Here is a 23,047-nt window from a genome sequence, read left to right on the forward strand (position 1 = left end):
ATGGAACGTGCAAAAGAAAAAAATCAAATACTATATAGATCGACTCATACTCATAAGACATCAAAAAAAAAGAACACAGCACGCGGGTGAGTTGAGCCACAACGTCCACTACACTCAGTGGCTGGACGGTAAATAACCATGATGAACCTAAAAGGTAAGGACGTCTTTTTACATCCATGTTGTCTCGACAGCCAATGCGGATTGGGAGATTGGATCCGCCGTATCCGATAGACTCTTTCATCTTCTATTTTTTTTTCCTTTTTTTTTTAAAAAAATATACTTTTCAATATATATTTAAAGATGAAAAATAAAAAATCACGATTCTAGTCTCTTCCGCTCCTCGAAAGAGCCACGAGCGTGGGTATTTTAATTTATATCAAATTAATATTGATGCTTATCTTTTATGTAAAGAAAAAAAAGAAAGCAAAACACTTTCTTTACTATAAATTTCTTTATTTCTAAAAATAATATGTATTCTTGAATCTTTGATATTATTCCCCGCAAAAGAAAACTTTAGATTCCGCCCCAAAAAATCCATTATCTCTTGTTTACATTTCTGTTTCTAAATAGTAAAAAAAATATATTTTTTTTCCGGAAAAAAAACGTTTTATTCATCTTTTTTTTCTTTATCCAGACAGACACCAACGTCGGCTAAGGTGGGGTTCGTGGATATGAACCAATGATAATTAGACACGGAGACAGGTTCGTATGGGTTGTATAGTCCAAGTGGGTTCCATAGATTGGTGTAAACTTGAAACTAAGGATCAGAATGTTTCCCGAATGGATAAGTGTTTGGAGAGGATATGATATTTTTCTTTTTTCTTTTTTGCAAATGCGTTTCCACTTACGTAATTAAAGTCAAAAACATGTGTTTAACCAATTAAGAAATGACACGTTAGAATGATCAAAGTTTTTACTTTATACATAGGAAAGGATCTGTGCACGTCTGTATCAAACAAAACCCACCTTCGAACCTTCTCCCTTTCTCCTTTATGATAACCCGGTTGTCTCATAGCTGTAACATCAAAGTACATTTAACCATTTATATAACCGACATATTCAAACTCTTTTAAACTAAAAAATAATTCGTTTTTTTTTCCTTTTTGTTATTACACTGTTTTGTGTTTTGTATTTTTGTTAATTAGCTGTCATCGAGTGTCTATAATGTACTACTACTGTTCATTTTGATAATTTTTTTTTCCTTACCTTCTAATTCTAACAACTAATATTTTCTTAGACTTTGCATATATATCATATAGTACGTTTGATTTTTTTTTACTTGATATATGTGTTTTATTTTTGTACTCACCAAAGTTGTTAATGTATAATTTAAGACCGGGGGACAAAAAAAAAAAAAATTAGATCGAGTTATACGGCACCAAGTACTTTGACTACGACATCAAACGTACGTAGTTACATTTATATTACAGGCTTATACCAACTGCCAACTGGACTCTTTCTTTTACATTTATATATAGTTCTAGTCAAGTACTATGTGATTTATGATAGTACTCACGAGTCACGACTTAATTTACGTTCTCATTACATTACAATGCATATAGAATTTGAAATAGTTCATACCGACAAGAAATTTCGTGACGTAAAGAATAACTATGGGGACACACATAAATAAAGACGAATGAATGTACAATTCATACAAAAAAACTTATCCAATGAGATTGCTTGTATATTTTTCCATTTAGAAAAAAAGCAAGACTGAATTTGGAGTCAGAAAAAAATAATAACGAAAGATAAAAGGATAACAAATTTTTTCTAGAGAAGCACGTGGTTTCAGTTTTTAAACAATTGAGCTGTTTCATTGAGTATATTATCCAAAGTCAGATCGCTTTCAGACAAATTAATACCAGTCGGGAACATTGACAGCTCGAGCAAAGGATCTTCATCTTCGGATTTGGTCAGGTCCGGTATGACTTTTTCTAGCCAGTTAAACCCCGGTTTAATTTTTGAATTTTAGTTTCCATGGCCCTTTAGTTAGCCCACCTATGCTCTAAGCACTTCCTGGACTACTTTTATCTAATTTTGTTGTTTGCGACCATTGCTTGTGATGTATGTATTTCAAATTCGAGCTTTAACTTGACTAAAATGTATAAGTAGAATTGAGGAAGACGAAAGTGACATCCGATTATCCGAATAAACAATCCAAGAAAAGAAAGATTTGTTTGAGGTTAAAAAGTTTCATAAACCTTATTGCAAAACACATAATAAATTTGTACAAATCAATCTCATATATCAAATGAGATTACTCTTTTTGGTATCCTCTTTATAGATACATACAAGTTTTTTACTTACAACTTAGGCAAACTATGTCTAACAACCACATAATGCATATTGTTAGACAAATAAAAGATTGGCTATACCCACATTATGTGACAATGTAAATCACAATCTGGTACACATAATTCACACATATCATTTGTACACAAGTTATGTATATGAAAGGAGAAAAAAAAAACTCTATATCTAAAGGAGGATTTCTTGAGCTATAAACTCTATAACCCCTTAAAGTTAAACCTCCACAAAACAAAATTTCTTCAGCTATATATATCTAATTCACTTTTTTCTTTTCTTTTAGTAAATTAAAACACAACAAAAGCATTTACAAAAAAAGAAGAAGATCAAAATACCCCTTTTTAGACATGGTAGATCATACCAACTTCTAAAGTAGAAGCGTGAGGAGACGTCAGCATATTTCTAGGACCTCTAGTGTTCCTCCTAAGAAACTCATAGCAGACGTTAATGGCAAGTCTCTTGACTAACCCTGATCCTTGTTTCGCTTTCATATACGCGTTCCCCATTATATAAGCCACACCTCCCTCACGAGCCTCCGTTAGCTCCATTAACTCTTGCCTAGTTTCCTTCTCTATCTTTGGAGTCTCCGGGACAACAAACCTAACCCTCTTTTTGACCTTACTCTTACTCTTCTTCTTAGGTTTTGGTGATCGTATCTCTGATGTCCCGGGCTTATCCGGGTCGTCAACATCACTTTCGTAGTGATCCTCCATTCCTTGCATGTACGTGGAACAAGTTCCAACAACTGACATTCTATCATCCTCCTCTCCGTTGGTCTCTGCAGCAGTTGCGTTTGCAGCCTCAGTACGGATAAACTCGGCAATGCTACATACAAGATCGCCTTCAAACTCGAAATCATCTTTGTGGACATCACGGTAACCATACCGGACAATGCAACGGTAGATCCGGTACTCTTTCGGACCAATACGTCCGACTAGAAACCTTTCCTCGGGACGTACATGCGGAACCGGTACAGATTTGATGCAGAGGAAGACAAGAACCTGGTGGAAGGCAGGGAGGTTGGTAACGAAATGAGAGAAGATTGCAGGGACGCCAGAGACAAGCTCCGTGTGGATGAGTCCAAGGCCACGGACACGTGCAATCCCAAGGGTTTGACCAAGGCTGAGAAGCCAGTTGACTGAGACTTTGTTTTGGACGTCATACTCATAGCGCTTGAAGGTTCCGTAGTGCCAAGTACACATCGAGAGAAGGAAGCAAAACGAGAGTGCGATTGGTACCCATGCGCCTTCTAAAAATTTGATCAGGGAAGCTGAGAAGTAGAGAGCTTCGATTGTGCCAAAGAATACAACAAATGCTATAGCAAAGAAGACGCTCTTGTGCCAGCATAGTACAATAACTAGTGACATTAGACATGTTGTCACAAGCATAACGGTTATAACCGCCAAACCTATACAGAAAACATTATCAACGGTTACTTAGCTATGGTAGCTAACGCAATGGTAGTAACCAAACTAAAATGAAATGATTTAGTTATATATACCTGAAGCATTACCCAACCGCTTGGTGTCTCTGAAACCAATGGTGACAGCTAAACAGAGGATCATCAAGATCCAGTTGATCTCAGGGATGTAAATCTGACCGTGGATTTTAGATGAAGTATGAACAATCTTAACTTTGGGAAAACATCCCAATGCAGAGCATTGTTTGATGATTGAAAATGTTCCGGTGATGATGGCTTGACTACCAACTACAGCAGCGAGTATGGCGATTACAAGAACTGGCCATCTTAGTTTCTCTGGTACAGATACATAAAACCCTATATTGTATTCAGTTTCAATTACATGATGCTGTGAGAGATAAGCTGCTTGTCCCATGTAGGCAAGTATCAAGGACGGGTAAACAAGTGAGGTAAAAGCAATCTGCAACAAGAGCACGAAGCGTCTGAGACAACGAAGAAAGAAATGTAAAGAAGGCAGATAGAGAAGAGAAGGATTCTTAAAAACCTTAATTGAGAGTTGCGAGAAATGTCCTAGATCCGCAAACATTGCTTCAGAACCTGAGTACGAGTAAGACAAGTGAGTCAAGTTTTCTTCTTCTGCTCATAAGCAAAATTGGTTTTTGTTTTTATTTGTTGCACCTGTAATGCAGAGCAAGATCCCACCAAGAGACATCCAGCCTCTACTTTGAGTTTTCTTGAGGAACTTGTACATGTAATAAGGAGAAAGCGCTTGATACACATGCGGGTTCCAATGGAAAATGTTGTAAACACCAATGGCACTAATGCACATTAGCCACAACAGAATCACCAGGGCGAACAAGAACCCGACCCTATGTGTACCATAGTGCTGGAGTGCAAACAAACCAATCAGAATTATACAAGCAGCAGGGACTTCTATGTCTGCATAAACAAAACAAAACAAAGAAGACCAAAGAATAAACTTTCAAACACAATCATAATAACCTTATTTTGAGGCAAAAAGGTCAAAACTTTAACCAACTGCAAGAGTCTTTTGAACATGACAGTTACACAAAGTTCCAAAATTTTTGAGTAGATGAGAGTTTCAGGGAAGAGGGATTAACATTTAGTTTTGGTATATCTATCTATCCACTTGATGTCCGGAGAAGAATCCAAAACGCTTATTCAATAGCGTGGGGTCATCAAATTAAGGAACTGAAAGTGATATATATGACTCGAAATCGGGATGGCGCCACGACATTTAATTCGTGTTACGTGCAAAACTCTACCAAGCAATCGAATAAACAGATGGTGGGAACAACTGTCTCCACAGTTTAAAGAAAAAAAAAACCGACGACTTCAGGTTGATTCTAAGACTCCATGTGTGACCAAATCATCTATGAACTAAACCAAAGTGTTCACCCTAAATAGGCCTAAGCTTGAGATTGAGACGGCTTATGTAACTTTTATCAAGAATAGTGGAAAAAAAAAAAACACAAAAGAAACTCACACTTGTGATGCTCCTTAGACATTGAAAGCTCAACACCTGATACTGCAGAAAAAACTGTAATTGACAAAAACAAATGAACAGTGGTAAGTTTTAAAAAAAACAAATCAATGATCTTGTCATTGACATAAAAACACACAAAAGAAACTAGTCAAAAGTTTATATATTTAACCTGAAATAGCAGGGGTGAGAACACCATCACCAATCACCATACAAGTCCCAATCAAAGCAAGAACAAGCAAAATCTTCTGCAAAACTCCATGTTTCTCAAGAGTAGATTTCAAACTCGCTGCAAAACCGGACTGAGGCGAACCAATCGAGTCAGTCTTATACTCAAGAAGCTGCTCATCAGCCAGCTGACAACTCGGCAACGAGTTGACCCGTGCGTGTCGACACAGAAGCGAGTAGAGAGCAAAAGTGCCTCCTTCACCATTGTCATCAGCTCTGAGGACGATGAAAACGTATTTGAGAAGAGGGACGAGAGTGATTGTCCAAAAGATGAAAGACAAAACACCAAAGATCTCTTCGTTGGACTCAGAGTGATGAATGTCTTCAGCGAATGTGCTTTTGTAGACGTATAGAGGTGAGATACTCAAATCTCCGTATACAACTCCTAAGCTTTGAAACGCTAATGTCAACACTGTTCTCCATGATTCCTTCTGCAACAACAAAAAAAAAAAAAAAAAAAGGGGTTTGATTTAGAAATCGATGATTACGAGGGAGAGAGAGATGACGAATCTTCATAAAGGTGACAACTTTATGATCGAAACCGATCTCAAATCTGGTGATGGCTTCACCTTGACGATGTTTTGATAACTTCCTGATTCGATTTCCATGGTGGGTTTCTCGGAAGAAGAATAAAAACTCAGGGATTTGAGAAGTCCATTGAGTGATGATGACGCGTTAATCAAATCTGTGCTTTATTCACTCACCACTCGGGACTGAACAGTTATGAGCAAAAACGAGAATGGGTTAAGAAGGAAGAAGAAGAAGAAGAAAAGTTTGAAACTTTTTTTTAAGAATCTGAGGGGTAAATGCGAGAAAGCTCGAGAAAATGGTGAAAGGTGAACACGTAGAGGATTTTTTGGTTTCTGGATTTAAGACGACAAAGTTGAGATTTTTAAGAAAATTAGAGAGAGCGACTTTTTTTTCTTTTTCTTTTGGGGTTAAACCAAATTTTGAAGGTGTTTTGCTTTTGCTTACTTGTGACTTGTGAGAAAGAAAGATTTTTGATTTCGGCTTTTGAGGAGATGTAAAAGTGGCTTTGATTTGTTCCGAAATAAATTGATTAGTCAAACTGTATATGCTAAAGAAATGTATAACAATAGTACCAAAAAAATAGTGTTACTATTAGGAAAATGAAAATGTGAAAGCGAGAGTGAAAAAAAAGGAGATGAGAAAGTGTGGCGTTTTGATAAGCTTTCTTTAAAGTGATTATCACATACCTTCAAAATTTGAAGACAGAATTATGGTAAGAGAGAAAATAATAAGGAGAAGGAAAACAAAAAAAAAGTAATTAAATTTGGCTCTTTTTAGTCAAACTTAACTTTAATAATAGTTTTTACTTGGCATTTCTATTGTTGACTTTGTTGTTATGTTTTTTTTTTCAAAATATACCAAATTCAGATAAATGTGATAATGTAAATAAATATTATACAGTAAAACCTCTATAAATTAATAATGTTATGACCAAAACATTTTATTAATTTATAGTGATATTAATCTATAGATATACTTTTAATTGTTTAATTTTTTTAGATTTATGAATTGAGATAATTTTAGCAAAATAAGATTAAACTTTTAGATGTTGTGAATTTTATGGTATTGAACTGAATTTTAAATATTTAGAAAACACTATTGACAATAAATTACAAATTCACTTATACACATGACATAAATTCAAATTTATGAATAATAAAATCAATTATAGTACTTTAATATTCTATCTAAATATCAAAATATAAATGATGCATATCTAGAAATTGAAAAATTTAATTTTTTTTTAACTATTTTATGATATATTATAGATTATATCATTATAATTTGAAAATACAACATAACAATTGTTTTATAGATATAAACTTTAAGAGAAACATACATTACTATAACATATAAATATATATATATATATATATATATTTATTTATATAATTGTTAATTTATGATATTATTGTGATCATATTTTATATGGGGATTTCAAAACAATTATTAACTTATTATCTTATCGAATTTTATTATTTTTTATACTGACCTGATTTGGACTAGCAAAACTTATTAATTTATATTGTTTATTAATTTATGGAGATTTGACTAGGTATATGGAAATTTTAAAGAAAAAAATATAAATTACAAAACAAAAGAGAAAGAGTATAACATACAAAATTTAATAAGTAAGAAATATGCTGCAAACCCCCACGGATCATATCTTTATCTTATTTATCTTAAGGTTAGGTTCCGGCTATAAGAGTTCGACAAATGTTTTATCTATCACCTAATTTCAATATGTCATGTTTTGGAATTTATGAAACTAGACGATTATACGTAGTTATAACGTTATTAAATGAAAGTAGACAATTGTAGTTATAACATTATTAAATAGTTGTAATGGTTGGTGTTGCGTTGAAATTATGAATTAAAAACCTACTTTTGTTTGGTTACATATAAAAAAACTGATAAGAAAAAAATATATTAAAATACATTGTAACAACGGTTATTTCGCTGCATGGCCATAAAAGCTTCAAAACAGATCAGATATAAAAGAGCAATATTATATATATGATTTTCATTTTGATACGTTACTAACAATTTTAAAATATTTTTTCTTAGCTTTGTTATTTATATTAAAAACACAAATTTTGGTGTCTTTAAATTATTAAAACCTAGTGGACCATATTTTTAAGGAACATGAATTTTAGCAAATATTTAGCTTTTCTAATTTTGTTATTATAAGTTACATAATGATCAAAAACCAAAGTTCAAGTAATTTGCCAAAAAAAAAAAAAAAAATCCAAAGTTCTAATGACCGTTAATGACCGAGGTCAAAGTTCTCAAATTGTCTAACGGTACTTGTTTTAGCAATGACACTGTGATTCGGTTCCATCACATGCTCAATTCAAAACAGAAGCTAACGAGTGGATGAAACCTCTTGAGTTATGTATGTATTCTGGCTTACCTAATTCTCAACAACTTGAATCTTTGTTTAGTTTATCTTGTGAGTTGTGACATTTCTTTAAATGAGAAATGTAAAAACCCTTAACCAAATTATAGAAACAAAAAAAAACAATTTTTGTTTCTAAGACCCACTCAAGCCTTGTTAATAATTTAATGCATAACATGTTAATAATATTCATGCTCCACGGCATTCATACTTTCGTAGCACGAGTTGGTTTTAAATATATCAACTTTTACAACAAGTTATTGAATTATGTTCCATAATATCTACCAAACATATTGTATATGATTATCTAGAACACCCATGCGTTTCTAATTTAAGCAGCCATCTATATATCAATAATTAATCTATTTGCTTTTTTTAGCTTGGATGGTGGAATCTATAACAGAATAATTCCCTTTAGTAACCACTTTTTGGGTCATACTCCATTCAAGAAATAAAGTATATGAAAAGTGTAATAATTCCATTTGAGGTTTTGTATGGAGATAACACATATATTGATCTATGGGGCCTCTCCTATTTGATCATTTACATTTGTTCCAATTTCGTGTAACGTAAAGAAGCTAAAATTAAGCTGACGGCATTATCTTCCAAATGTGGACGCCCTTTACTTTGTATGTGTTAATGCACAATCATGCGTCTACATAGCGATCCACATATTCGTGGATAATTTAAAGTTTAAAAAAAACCGAAATTAGATAACTAGATTGAAGCTTTATCTAATTCTAGTGACCATACATGTCGAATTTGGTTTGTTACCTTTTGTATATTTTCTATAACAAAATATCTTTTTTTTTTTTTTTTTAATTTGGATACTTTTTTTCATGAGGGCCTGAGGCTATGGGTTCAAAAGGGTTACATATTTTTCAAAATATATACAAATATAAACAAAATTAGTTAGAACTTTAGAAATGATCCACGAGTGCATGATACGTATCAAGATCATAACAGTTATAAGCGTTTATTACGATCCCGGTTTGCCACAAACCGGTTTCCACGTGGTCATCTCTGTGCACATTTGGAATCCCGGTTAATATGGCGTGCGATATTGGACATACACGTGTGCAAAGAACGTGAAGTGTTCTCCAGTTTCTTGCAGAATCACAAACCAATAATTGTCAATGATTCGATTCTTTCTTATCACCTCGACCTCGTAGGTCATATCTGAAGACTGAAGACACCAGAATTGTCCATTTCATGAATTTATAAATAACATATATATATATATTAATGTATATGTTTGAAAAAATAGTTAAAATAGGAGTTACGAACCTTACTAGTGGAGGTAGGCACTGGTATGACATATGTGTGGATTCATTATGTTGAACCACCCTGGTCCATAGCATAGACAAAAGAAGCTAATGGTTTCACGTATCATCAGATTTTTAATCCTCTAAATTTTGTTTTTCCTTTAGTTGAAAAAGTATAGAAAAGGTTATTAAAAGAAGACACAATCTGTTTGACCAAAAAAAAAAAAAAAAAAAAAAAAAGAAGACACAATCTATTAACTTTACGTGGAACATTTATAAACGTTGAATTACGTTTCACACTATCTGATCGGAATTTTAAGAGTGAGATCAATTTCACACCATAAGTGCATAGGTGAAGTGTCAAAGTGAAAAAAGGAAAAAAAAAACTTTTATAAGGGTATAAGTCCAACGAGGGGGACCGTGATTTGTCTTTTAAATATGTGTGATTCTTGATAAAATATTTTTAAAACTAAATAGTGGGATAAACTATTTGATGATTGTTCAAATAATAAGAGAGACTTTCCTAGCTACTTTTATTAGGTAATGGTTTTTTTTGTGTGTCGCTGCATCTCCGAGTTTGCGTCATTACAGCATATTACGACAGTGATTACGTACATGACACTAAATAATCTTGCACTTTAATTAGTTAGCTTTTGGCATATACTTAGCCGCCCCGATGGCGTCATTGTTTGGTGGAAGAACTCTAATTTTTTCATTTTGTACGTTTTCAATTTTAATGTTTTATCTACACACCTTTGATTTTTCAGTTTAGGAGACGTGAGAAGCATTTAGAGCCATGAAAATAGATCCAACATCCGATATTAATTTTTTAAAATAAGAATTATATTGCAAATCCTTGAAGCCGACAAATCTTATGACATATCCGCTTGGCATGAATCAACCATATAGTTTATATACAAAACGCTCATCTATATGTTTGTTACCTATAATTAGTTTAATCTTCTTGTTAAAAACTCTACAAATAAGGTTATATGCTGCTTAAAGTTGCAAGTGGCAACTATCTCGCGAATGGACCCATTAATCAGGAGTGGAGAGCGACAGAAAATAATACATAATTTGATGATTAAGTAAACTTATCACGAAGAGAAAATAATAAAAAAAAAAAAAAAATCATGAAAAGGTCGTATTTATGTGATACTGTTGTCCTGTAACGATCGATGTGAACACACACACGTGTATTACGATGGTCAACGACCTACTTATTTTGTGGTCGGCCGATCATGATGTAAGCCCAAAAACGTTTCGTTTAAACTAAAGCCCATTACAAAAAAGAGAAGTTGCCATGGTCAGAAATGACAGAATCAATTAGGTCTGGCTATAAAAACCGTACCCGAATACCCAATTCGGAACCCGATCCAAAAACCGGGTTCAGATTAGGTACGGATTTACCTATAAAACCCTATTGGGTTCTATTTTCTAATACCCGTGGGTTTGGGTTAGGGTCGGATAATATCCGGTACCCGTTTGGGTACCAATTAAATCCGAACATATAAACATATTTATAATATTTATCATTAATATAATGCAATTACCCCAAAATTATAATTATAATTTTGAATATTTCATTTAGTTTTATACCTAAATATCAAAAATAATCAAAATATCTAAAATATTTTGTTATGTAAGTCAAAATTTAACTAAATTTATTTAAATTTAATTATATTTTTTCGGGTACCCGGTAGTTCGGGTACTAATCGGGTTCTAAAATTTGTAACACAAACCGACCCGAACCCGATAGTACCCAAACCGAACCGAACCCATATATCTAAAAATACCCAATGGGTTCTATTTTTCTAAACCCGTTTATCCGAACCCGAATGGGTAATACCCGAACCCGAACGGATTACCCGAATGCCCCGCCCTAGAATCAATCACCTATCAAGTATCAACATGTCACAATAATGGGTAATGAGCACCACATCTTGTCTCTGTTGACCTAGACAATTTGCATCACTCCGACTGTTCCGTTACTCACCGAGTCAGCCCTCCACTCCGTTTTGTTTTTATTTGTCTTGGTAAGTTTAAAGGAAACATGCCAAAAGCCAAAAGCTTTGGGTTCTAGCTTTGAGGATGATGCAAGAACTATATTCCAAGTGCAGTGAGAGTTTAATGAGGAAAGCTAAAAACGTTGGAGTTCGAATCACAATCTGTTATTCACAAAGTCTTCACCTTCGATCAAAAACTATAGCAATTTAGAGATGCATAACGTTAAAGAAAGGATATGAGTTGTGTGTGAGGCTAACAAAAAAAAAGAAAGAGTGTGGAATAGTAAATAACTATTTGCATCTCAGTGGTGCAGTGTCACAAAACATTGCTGGAGAAGGAGAACGAAGAGACAATACATTCTAAAAATTAAAACTTTTATTATTTTCGAGAGGATCATCATCATGATGATTCACTTCTACGTGAAATTTCTCAAAGGTAAATGAGCTCTCTCCTCTCCTCTCTTCTAGTTGGCTTTCGAATCGATAACCTTCTTAGCGAAAGAGGGCAAGCAGAAAGCAGCTGAGTGAATCTGCAACCCCCAAAAGATTCAATCCGTTTTAACACGATGATACAAAAACACATTTCGAAAAGTGATTACTATTCACATACCTCTGCGTTGTAAAACTTTAAGGGTCCGTACGATTTGACAGAGCTCTCATCATCATCGATCGGGTTCACTGGCTTCTTGAAATCAACCTGTGGTCCTTCAGTTGAACAAAGCATGAATCCAATGACTCCACTGCAAAAGAATCGCCATAAGACTTCAGATTTTTTTTAAATCAATGCAAACGAAAACCAAAAAAATGTATTCAAGATCCAATTTCGAAAGACCTCGGGTAAGTTGGAACGCTGGTCCAAGCGTAGTTCACAGATCCCTTGAAGATCTCACGGCAATTAGACACAATGTCTTCAATAATGTCCATGTGAAGCCACAAGCTTTCAGCCTGTGTGCACACAACTCCACCAGGACGAAGAGCTCTATTCACTGACTCAAAGAAAGGTTTCTCAAATAGCTCTTTTGCTGGACCAATCGGATCCGATGAATCAACAATAACTGCATCATAGGTTCCTTCAGCAGCATTCTTCAAGAAAGCAACACCTGCAAAACATAGCCACAACATTGTATTAAACTTATAAAAAAAACTATTTAGACAGAGAGAGAGACATAAATAGCAGAACACTGAGTACCATCGCCGATGAGGAGGTTGACACGAGGATCCTCGTATCCAACTGCTACCTTAGGAAAATATTGCTTAGACACCTGAAGAAGATCACAGAAGGTGGAAACGTATTAAAACCTAAGTAAAGTTCATCACAATGTAATGCAAGAATACAGAACAGAATGTGACAAACTCACATCAACCACCATTTTATCGATTTCACAAATGTCAATCTGCTCAACCGAACTATGACGTGCCACTTCCCGCAAGACTCCTCCATCTCCTCCCCCAATGACCAGAACCTATATAAGATCCATACGAAACACACTTTGTTACAATTTTACTGTCAAATAGCAACAAATCAGGCAGCAGTTTTAGCATAATCCCCTATATACCAACCTTACAGGATCATCATCTCAAATCAGTTCTATGGACATGACTAATAGACAAGAAAGGCAATTCACTTTACCAAAAGAAACCTTTTTAGCAGTTGAAAGCAAGAGACTTTGAGTATCTAAGCTATCCTAACAATACTATTCATCTGCTAAAAGAGGATTACCTTCTTGGGATTGGAGATAGAACACAAGGGAAGATGAGTGATCATTTCCTGATACGCACATTCATCTCTTTCAGTAAGCTGAATCACTCCATCCAAAACAAGAACCTTTCCATATGTTGCAGACTAAGCCAAAGAAAATTCACCAAAGTTGAAAACTTTATATAATAAGTAAACCAAACTTGAAGACTAATGAGACTACAAACTAAGCAAGTAGAAACTGTCTTTTTTTTGTTACCTGGAAAACAATAACATCCTGGTAATCAGATTTGCCTTGGAATAGAATCTTCTCTACTTTTAGTGAATGTGCTTCTCCTACAAACTCATAAAATTCAAAAAAATCAGCTTCACAGATACTCCAATTGGGGAACAACAGAGAGCTACAGAGTTTTGATTCATTGATCAAGAAATTAAAATTCGGGAAACAATTCCAGAAAAGAATGAGACTTTATATCAAAACCTGGCCACATAGGACTCATCTCAGAGAACCATCCAGGAATAACAGAGGACATACAAGAAGGCTCCTTTATCATCTCTCCTCCAGTACCGTTCTCTGTTTCCATGGCGGCGCCGTTGTCTTCTTCTTCTCTTGGTCTCTTCACGGGTGAATCAGTAGCTGAAGCTTCTTGTGTTGACGACATAGATGGATGCTCTGTTTATATAAGAAGAGAGAGAGAGAGAGAGAGAGAGAGAGAGAGAGTGAAGAGATTAGGGTTTTAGTGTGTGTGTCTCTATGTGGCTTTGTTGCTCATGTGAGAGTTGTTTGTTTTGATGCGGAGATGATGATATAAGAGAGAGGGGGGGCCAACCAATATCTGCCGTACGATTCGACTGTTATAAAAATCATTTTTCATAAAATATATATTTTATTTTGTTATTAAAATTTTCACTACGTGAATATGGAAATTTTAATTATTTTGTGATGATAACTCGGAATAATTGAAATCAATCATGACAGCTTTTTTCTCCTTTTTGTTCTTTTTGCTTTTCTTTTAGCCCTCCATCGTTTCGTTTTGATAAAACGTCTAAGAGTATTGTTTTTTTAATTTTGAGATTGTGTTGACTGTTGAGTTTATACTTCAAGTATTTATAAAAAGTATTTAACACAAAAAAAAGTATTTAACAAAAATGCAAAATGCCACACACAAGAAAAAAGACGTTTGAGGTTAAAATTAAGAGATGATGCGCGGTTTCACACACGTGTAAAATATGTGTGTCAGCGAAAAACCAAAAAAAACTGTCTACTTGTCCTATTTCGAGAAATGTTTGTTTTGTTGCATCAGAATTCGAATTATTGCATGTAAACAGATTGAAATTGTCAAAGAGAAATTTATTGGCAATCCATGGCTCATAACCATAAACAAATCAAATTATGTTTTTTTCCCTGATTAATTTTTTTTTTTTTTAAAAAGGTTATGGTGGCCGAGAGACTGAGTCAAGGTCTCACTTGAACATAGTAGATGTCGAGTTTTGTGTTTTATGGCAGTGACCTAAACAAGTCTAACTGAACATGAATCGAATCGAATGTCGTCACATCCAAATATTAATTTACAGACAACTCTACTGTTTATTATTTTGGGGTTTTGGTACTAACTATTTTCGAATATTATTGTGGACAAAGAAAAAAAAAACACCAAAAAGAGCATATATTACAGTTTTTGTCTGTGAGTGTGCGTGCGCGCTAAAAGAGCATATTTTCTTTTGAAGAGATTCGACGAAAAAGCACAGGCTGAGAAAAAAGATAGGGTTCTACATTGAGATATTGGATTACAAATTTACAATTATTTTAATCAAATACGTAAAACAAAGAGAAAGATGTATACGAAATTAAAAACAGAAGTTACAAAGAGATGGTGGGCGAGTGGTAGGACCAGCGTGGGGGAAGGTGAAATTCCAACAACCAAGTTTGATTCTCCTCTGTTACTGTTATCAATATTTTATTAGGAAATTTGTGAGATGAACCTGAGCCTAACTGGTTTATCTTATAATCAGAAATGCATGCGATCTTACTATTCTCGAACATTAGTTAGAAAACATTCCAAACTTGGGTTTGGCAATGTGATAGTCCAACATCTAGATGTGAAGATGAATCAACATATTAACATTTCGGTGCGCTTTCTTCCCTAAGACTGACCGGATCAGCTGATTGGGTATATCAAAAAAAAAAATAGAAGTTACAAAACCAGATAACAAATGCTTTACGTCTCATATTAAAAAGAAATTTTAGGATCGTATTCTCTAATAATTTAGAGAGCAAGAGCTGTTTCGAATGCTCTATATATATATATATATATATTTTTATCTCACATTTAGATTTTAGTTTCAAGGAAGCTCTATCTTTCGAAAGGTTTGACGTAGACTCAATTTTGGATCTTGTAAGCTAACTGATCCTTGAAATTGAGAAGTGTTATTTCAGTGGGTCATGCAAACAACTTAAAAGATGTGTGTTTAACACACAAGTTTCAACAACAGTATACCATTTTTTAACGTATAGACCATGCTGAATGTTATGTTTGTTGAAGGGCTCGAGGTGAATGAAGCTTTGCAATTGATTGATAAAGTTGTTACTAGTATGTGAACATTGATTACTATAAAATGAACGGGTACATAGGTGTGGAGATTTTTCTTTTGTTTTTTGGTGTTAGTTAATCTCTTTCTTCCTCTGAGATCCATAACCACAAGTTGTTAGGACTAATCGATGAGTACTGTTTTGCTTGAGATCCAAATTTGAAATAAGTTATCCAAAAAAATTATTTTGTAATGAATTCGTTTGCTACCTATCTTTAGCTTCACTGGTTGGGAGGCAAACTCTTGTAATGTTTCTTAATACATTTTTTAATTCTCTATAGATTTTTTTTGGATGTTTTATGTCTACTTGAAACAATGTTTATGTGTGATATTTATTGAATGGAGGAACTGAAGTAATTAAACATTGTGAGTTGAAGTCAAAGCTCTGGAAAACCGAATAAAAGGCTATGTGAACTTCGCGTTTTCCAAGTTAAGGATACATATGTTGTTGAGAATTTTCCATAAGACATGCAAATCTTAAGACTGTACTTAAAGTAGAAATGGATCTATGAACGTTATTGGGCTCTTTTTAAAAGTACACTTACACAAATTGACTAATGTACAAATTGACAAATTAACGTTATTTTTTTTAATCTGAATAAAATATTATAAATTAATTAATCAGACGCCTAAACTAATCAATGTATAAGCCACTAAAATTGTTGAACAAAAATTGAGAGTGTAGATGGTTCTGGTCGTTTAAATGTCTTACAACTGATTTTTATAAGATATAATAAAGTACATTATCTATATTGTTATTTTCTATTCCACAAATATTTTTCTTTTTATAACTTAATTTTATCACTTTACTTTTATCCATTTAAATTGGTATTTAATATGAAAATTACAAAATTTAAATTTATACATCGTAAATATTTTAAATTAGTTTTCATGTAACTTTTTACTAACGTAGATATCCTAAATAAAAGTACATCTCACAGTACATATGTGAGTGCAAAATTTACTCTTAATACAATATCTCTATCTTCACGTCCCATAAAAAGTATAATATCTAAATAGGATTACTAACTATCATTAAAATGATAGGGTTATCATTTTATATTCAATCAAATGCCTACACGTAGGAGTGAAACGGATACGATATCTGAAATTCAACCAAATCTAAAGCTAATGAGCGAGCAATGAAAGAAAACCCTAATGGGTAAAGTACCTTTCATTTCCTATATAAACACCTCATGCCAACAAAACAAAACAAACAACAAAGATAGTGAACATGAAAAGAAAAATGAAATATTCGCTTATAGAAGATGAAGCATCGAGAAAAAGAAGCTTCATCAAACGAAAAAAAGGGATGATGAAGAAACTTGCTGAGCTGTCGACTCTGTGTGATGTCAAGATGTGTGCGGTTATCTACAGTCCGTATAACCCAAACCCTGAGGCTTGGCCATCAAGAGAAGGCGCTGAGAAAGTGATATCAAATTTTATGGAGGTTCCGATGGACGGTCGGATTAAAAGGATGTCGGATCAAGAAGGTTTTCTGCGTAAGAGGATTGCTAAAGAGGAAGCGAAATTGCAAAAAATGCATACTGAGAACCAAAATTTTGAGATGGAAAATATTATGTTTGGTTTTCTTAAAGGAGAGATTGATGTGCATAAGCTTGGTCCAAAGGATCTTCAAGATTTAAGTTCTTTTGTTGATACTTATATAGACAAGCTTACTTACAGGAGGCAGAACCTTATGGAGAACGGTGAATCTTCTTCTCGTTTACCTCCTTCTGTTGTTGCAGATACTGTTGCTGTCCCAGTTAGAGATTATGATCACATGAATCAAAATCAAAATAAGCAGGAATCGATTCAACGCCAAAGTGATTTTCTTATTAAACTTTTTCGACAGATTCCACAGAAAATTCATCAATTCAATATGAATGTGAATATGGATTTGAATCTGAATCTGAATCTGAATTCGAATCAAAATATGATTTTGGATTTGAATCAAATCCCTAGTGTTGAAGAGGATGGAGACCCCATGGACGCTGCTGACCATCACCAACCTAAATCTGATGGTCTCACTATCAACGCTGCATCTGATGGTCTCGCTATCAACGCTGCTGATGTTGGTGCTCCTAACACCACCAACAAGTGATTTAGAGTTAAAAAGGGAGTTGTTTTTTCTTCTAAGTGAAGTATTTAATCGTTTGTAATTGTGTTTTCGTCATTTGAAAAGACAAAACTTCTAAGTGACATCTTGTTAGTTTCTATTTTTTTTGTAATAATAATAAAAGGTGTTGCTTTTAAGGTCGTTTTAATGTTATTTTGATTACTAGGTATATGTATTTGCTTGGAAAAATCTTAATTTTATTTTTAAAAATTTAGTCATATCGAAGAAAAGAAACTAGCCAGTAGATACGTTTCACTGGTAGGTTCGGTTCATCAATTCAATGTGAAAACAAAAATAATAGAGAACGTTTTTTAGCAAATTTGGCTACTGATGTGATTCCTACATATTGTCGAGAACTATATTCTAATATCATATAAATAACACATAATTAAGGGAAAATAAGCTGTATCCCCCAAGAAATTTTATATAGCACCACAAACCCACATATTTTGAACCTCGATCTCTGTCCACACAATTTGAAAGTTGAAATCCAGTTTTCCCTTAATTCGAAAGTTTGAATCCTTGGTCCCCCATAAAGGTTGGTTAACTCGGTTTATAACAAAAAATTGATATCAAACCAAAAGCCGAATACTGTAAACCAAATTGAGACTTGATTCGAGTTATTCACAACCCAGAATATATACCCAGTTAGAAGAATCTCTAAACTGAAAATTTTAGAACCGTAGTTTTAATTTTCTCTCTTGAACATCTTCGATTTTCTCTTTTCAACATCTAAGCTCTAATATGAGCAATTCATCTGGATCTACATGTGGAACATCAAATGTCCAACAAAGAAGAAGAGTTATGAGTGTGCGGTGTGCCAAAGATGTGTTGGTGTGGAGCTGGTATTGTGGCGTTGATTTCAAAGTCGGCTCCCAATCCTTACCACCACTTCTATTGTTGTGCTTATGTTGCATCACTTAAGGTAATATGATTGATTTTTTGGGTTGTTCTAACTAAACTTTGATTCTAATTCTCCGTGCTTTATAGCTTATCGATGATAACTAGAATTTCAAGTGATTTGATGAGGCATTGTTGATGAGATCGATAAATTAGCTGTCATACATCTTGGACTGTGCGATACATCCATCCCCATCACATCTAAATGCAATCTTTGTTTTATCATACCTGGACTGTGCAATGTTGCATCAAGTCTTCAGAGCATGGCTGAGTACAGCTTCCTTAAAGGCAATGACGTTGAAGAATTTCTGGTGATAGTACAAAGTCCCATCTCAACTTATGATGTTGTTACACTTTCTCTCCCGACCAGCTTTGTCATCTTCATCAGTCTCACTGTCTGGATACTCATCGTGAAAGATCGAAGGTTCATCTCTAAACTCCATTACAACTTTCTCGATAACAAGCGCGTCTCGCTCCCTTTGATCTACATCTTCAGGTTCATCGTCTCGTATTAGATGACCTTCTCCTCCTTCCTCTAGTGGACCAGACCCACTAGCCTCGTGATGAACGACTACAACATTTATCTTCGGATCAATCGAGTTCATCATTGCAAACTTCGACTCTAGATCAATTGAGAATTTTTTGTTTCTAGGGTTCTAGGTTTTTCTCCGATTTGGGGATTTTTATGTTTTGGGGATTTTAGGCTTAATAGGTATTGTTAAATGGGTTGATTCGGGTTTTATTCTGGGTTAATTTGGTTTAGTTTTATTGTCACGCGGTTAATGGATCTTCCAGCACAGTAAACCAATGCTAAACCACGATTTTGACATTATGGGGGACCAATGATTCAAACTTTCAAATTAGGGGGAAATTGGATTTCAACTTCCAAACTGTGTGGACAGAGATCGAGGTTCAGTTTTTGTGGGTTTGTGGTACTATATGAAAGTTCCTGGAGGGATACACATCGTTTTCCCGTTAAAAACAATTCGTTATTCCAATTTTTTTTCTTGCATCTCTTGTTCTTATTGTTTCTCCAACTCCATGAGATTGCTCATATGTGTACTCATTCGACCACGAGATTAAACTAGGTTTCACACAATTGAAAATTCTCTTGTCTCTACAACCAAGCTCCACTTTGGGACAAAAGATTTTTATACATCTCTTGATGCATCAAGTTCTTTATCTCTCACATGTGCTTCTCCCTCTCAATCTCTCATGCAGCTTGTAATAGGCTCTATACACATCGAACATGCAGTCCTCCTGTAGCCAACACACCACAACCCAACAATATTCAATTCGTTCTCATATGTTATTTTAAATGTCATACCATGACAAATAAAATTATGACCATTGTGAATAATTTTGATATATCAAGGAATTAAACCAATTTCTTGTTATACTGAAACAGGTTTGTGTTATATATGATCCATGTCCAAATTCTTTTTAATATGCCAAGAAAATAGCTTGTTTGGTTGAAACTCTCGTACATATCATTTTCCTCAACATATCTTTTAGCCACACCAACAAAACTTTTTATAACCTTAGCTAGAACATATCATTTTCCTCAAAAGCTTTAAAGATTTCATCTACTGTCCCCCTCCCCCCCCAAAAAAAAAACGGTCTTTGTGAAAAACTTCCCAATATTTTCCATACATGCCATCGTTTAGTTAAACCCAAATTAAAGCATCTAAAGAAACCTTAATGATTTGAGAATATACTCAATTTCTAAATATATTAAAGATGTAAATTCTATTAGAAAAACATGAATTAGGAAAAGAATATCACTAGAAAGCTCACAATCAAGCCATATAGAAGGAAATTAAGAAAGAAAACTCATAAGATAATTTCTAAGTTTTTTTTGCAAAATAATATATTTTTTGAAACTTAATTGGATTTTTAGTACATATACTATTTATAATTAGATATATAGGTAGGTTTTACTATTTGGGTAATAGAAGAGTTGTGAGATATATGAGAAAGTGGGGTAAAGTGTAGTGGTGTGAAATTACAAAACGGTTGTTGCATCCTTACTACTCATCTAGTGTACAGAAATACAAAGATATAAATATAATTAATTTATTCATATTTAAGATACTTTATATTAGTTGTACGAATGAAAATGTATATATTAATATACATATGTACACTAAATGAGTTGTACAGCTAAACATATATGTATTATTATTCATCCATACACTTAATAAATTGTATGAATTACATATGTACTTTTAATGAGTTGTATGAATAAAAATTTATGAAATTTATAAAATTTATTTAACATAATAAAAACAAATCGTCAAACAAAATAGATATCAAATAATAGATGCTAAAATATACTCTTTCCATTTCAAAATATAAGATGTTCTAATTAAAAGCATGCAGATTAAGGTGTGTTTATTTTTAAAAAGTTCAACCAATCAGAAATAATACTGCATAATATAAAATATTAAATTAAACTAAAAGTTGCATAGAAATTTGAAAACATTCTATATAAATAAAACAAAAAAATTCCTCTAAAACATCATTTATTATGGATTTAATTCTCTTGTGTGCCCTTTGACCAAAAAAACATTTCTCAAATCTTCTCCTTATAATATTTATTTTATTTTTTGTTTTTTTAATCAGGAAAATAAAAACTAGTTTGTAACCCTTAATATTTGTCAATATTTACTGACCCAACCACTATTGTTTCGAATCCCCCACCCATATCCAATTACCTAATGGATCTACAACCTACTTACAGTGTTTGATGTAAATTATCATTGAAACTTGATTTTTAAATTGAAAACTGAATTCTATTCCATACATAGTAGTATCTTTCTTTGTGAGACGAACTTTTTATATACAAATGAGTATATTCTCAAATCAATATGGACAGCGGAAACATACCAATAACATGAACATTTCTAACCATTCTAACCAACGACCTTGCATGCTACTAACCCGGGTTCCAACATCAATGAACATAACCAAGACCAACAACACATAACCGAGACCCTAGATCATCCTCCTCCTCATCGCCTTGATTCCACGTCACATACCTGCACACCACAAACAACAATTGAGATGCGTAAGTATTATCACAAATACTTAGTGAGGCAATCCTCCCATCTACTAGGCTATACACACAAGAAACTGAGATTTCAATGTTTAACAAACAACAAACAAACACAACAAACCAGGAAACCACGCAACAGACAAGTTGGTGTCGACCGACACTAGAGTGTAGCCCTGGGCATTCGGGTTCCCGAACCCGATCGGGTTCAGGTTTTTGGGTTTAGACATATAGAACCGGTTCGGGTTTTTTATACTATCGGGTCGGGTTCGGGTAATTCGGGTATATCCGAACTCAAACAAACCATGAAGGATATATATAACACATGAAAACACTTGTATATATATATAAAAATATTTAACGTTTTACGTTAGGACAGAGAAACTAAGATGGCGAAATCGTTGAAGATGCACCCTTAAATGCTCAAGGTTATGGGTTCAAATCCCTTTAGATGCATATTTTTACATTTAATTCGGATTAGTTCGGGTGGGCATTATCGGGTATCCAAACCTTAAATGTATTACACCCAATCGGGTTTTACACACTACCTGAACCCAACCCGAACCCCCTACTTCGGGTCGGGTTTGGGTTTCGGGTTCAAGGTAATATGCCCAGGGTTACTAGAGTGGTGTTGATCGACACTGGCCCAAACATGGTGTCGACCGACACCCACCTGGTGTCGATCGACACCGATTCCGCAGACGCGTTCTGCTCGAAGCCGATCGTCGAATCTCCATTCCAAACCATCTCCAATCCATCCAAAGCTCACCCAAAAGTCACATGAACCATTAGAGACCCTAAAGCAATCACAACCAACCAGAAAAACTCCAAAACAACACCAAACAAGCAAAACATAAGAGATCTCAATCTTAGATCAGCAATGTTCATGCACTCACCTCTTTTGCAGGAAGATTTTGTTGAGAAACAGTGGAAACAACACCTTAAGAAGCTTCTACTTTGTTCCCACCAACAGCTCCCCCTTCCACAGCCACAAATCTCACCAAAAACACCAAGAAAAATCTCAAA

At 34.1% G+C, this 23,047-nt stretch overlaps 2 protein-coding genes, 1 long non-coding RNA gene and 1 pseudogene across 4 annotated transcripts; 2 read left to right on the forward strand and 2 right to left on the reverse strand.

The window, feature by feature from the left end:
* Positions 1–909, forward strand: LOC147941593 (uncharacterized). The gene is made up of 2 exons (XR_015561278.1): positions 1–154; positions 635–909. It is a non-coding gene; the product is annotated as an uncharacterized LOC147941593 (long non-coding RNA).
* A 1,318-nt stretch (positions 910–2,227) lies between these two features.
* LOC104701670 (potassium transporter 6) lies at positions 2,228–6,690 on the reverse strand. Its single transcript, XM_010417405.2, has 7 exons — positions 6,032–6,690; positions 5,407–5,893; positions 5,238–5,291; positions 4,409–4,669; positions 4,275–4,327; positions 3,812–4,190; positions 2,228–3,718 (listed from the first exon to the last, which is right to left on the reverse strand). The coding sequence occupies exons 1-7, from the start codon at positions 6,068–6,070 to the stop codon at positions 2,652–2,654; spliced, it is 2,340 nt and encodes a 779-aa protein (XP_010415707.2). The 5' UTR covers positions 6,071–6,690; the 3' UTR covers positions 2,228–2,651.
* Positions 6,691–11,933: 5,243 nt separating this feature from the next.
* Positions 11,934–14,278, reverse strand: LOC104701671 (spermidine synthase 2). The gene is made up of 8 exons (XM_010417406.3): positions 13,840–14,278; positions 13,618–13,694; positions 13,383–13,505; positions 13,021–13,125; positions 12,852–12,924; positions 12,495–12,762; positions 12,273–12,402; positions 11,934–12,192 (listed from the first exon to the last, which is right to left on the reverse strand). Exons 1-8 carry the CDS (start codon positions 14,018–14,020, stop codon positions 12,127–12,129), a joined length of 1,023 nt encoding a protein of 340 aa, XP_010415708.1. The 5' UTR covers positions 14,021–14,278; the 3' UTR covers positions 11,934–12,126.
* Positions 14,279–17,167: 2,889 nt separating this feature from the next.
* LOC104704801 (MADS-box transcription factor PHERES 2 pseudogene) lies at positions 17,168–18,211 on the forward strand (annotated as a pseudogene). The gene has a single exon (XR_015560666.1). The product of XR_015560666.1 is annotated as an MADS-box transcription factor PHERES 2 pseudogene (transcript).
* The last annotated feature ends 4,836 nt before the right edge of the window (positions 18,212–23,047 follow it).

This window comes from Camelina sativa, chromosome 7 (assembly GCF_030686135.1).
Source record: "Camelina sativa cultivar CO46 ecotype springtype chromosome 7, ASM3068613v1".
In the NCBI taxonomy this organism is placed as follows: domain Eukaryota; kingdom Viridiplantae; phylum Streptophyta; class Magnoliopsida; order Brassicales; family Brassicaceae; genus Camelina; species Camelina sativa.

Bases quoted from the DNA above. Each gene is read 5' to 3' on its own strand.
- LOC104701670 (XM_010417405.2), bottom strand. From the start codon at position 6,070: ATGGAAATCGAATCAGGAAGTTATCAAAACATCGTCAAG. The intron at 4,328-4,408 runs GTGCAACAAATA...ACTCGTACTCAG, and splicing joins GATCTTGCTCTGCATTACAG to GTTCTGAAGCAATGTTTGCG. The intron at 4,191-4,274 runs GTTTTTAAGAAT...CTCTTGTTGCAG, and splicing joins TCTCGCAACTCTCAATTAAG to ATTGCTTTTACCTCACTTGT.
- LOC104701671 (XM_010417406.3), bottom strand. From the start codon at position 14,020: ATGTCGTCAACACAAGAAGCTTCAGCTACTGATTCACCCGTGAAGAGA. The intron at 12,925-13,020 runs GTGAGTTTGTCA...GATCTTCTTCAG, and splicing joins TCGATAAAATGGTGGTTGAT to GTGTCTAAGCAATATTTTCC. The intron at 12,763-12,851 runs GTACTCAGTGTT...TATGTTTTGCAG, and splicing joins CAACCTCCTCATCGGCGATG to GTGTTGCTTTCTTGAAGAAT.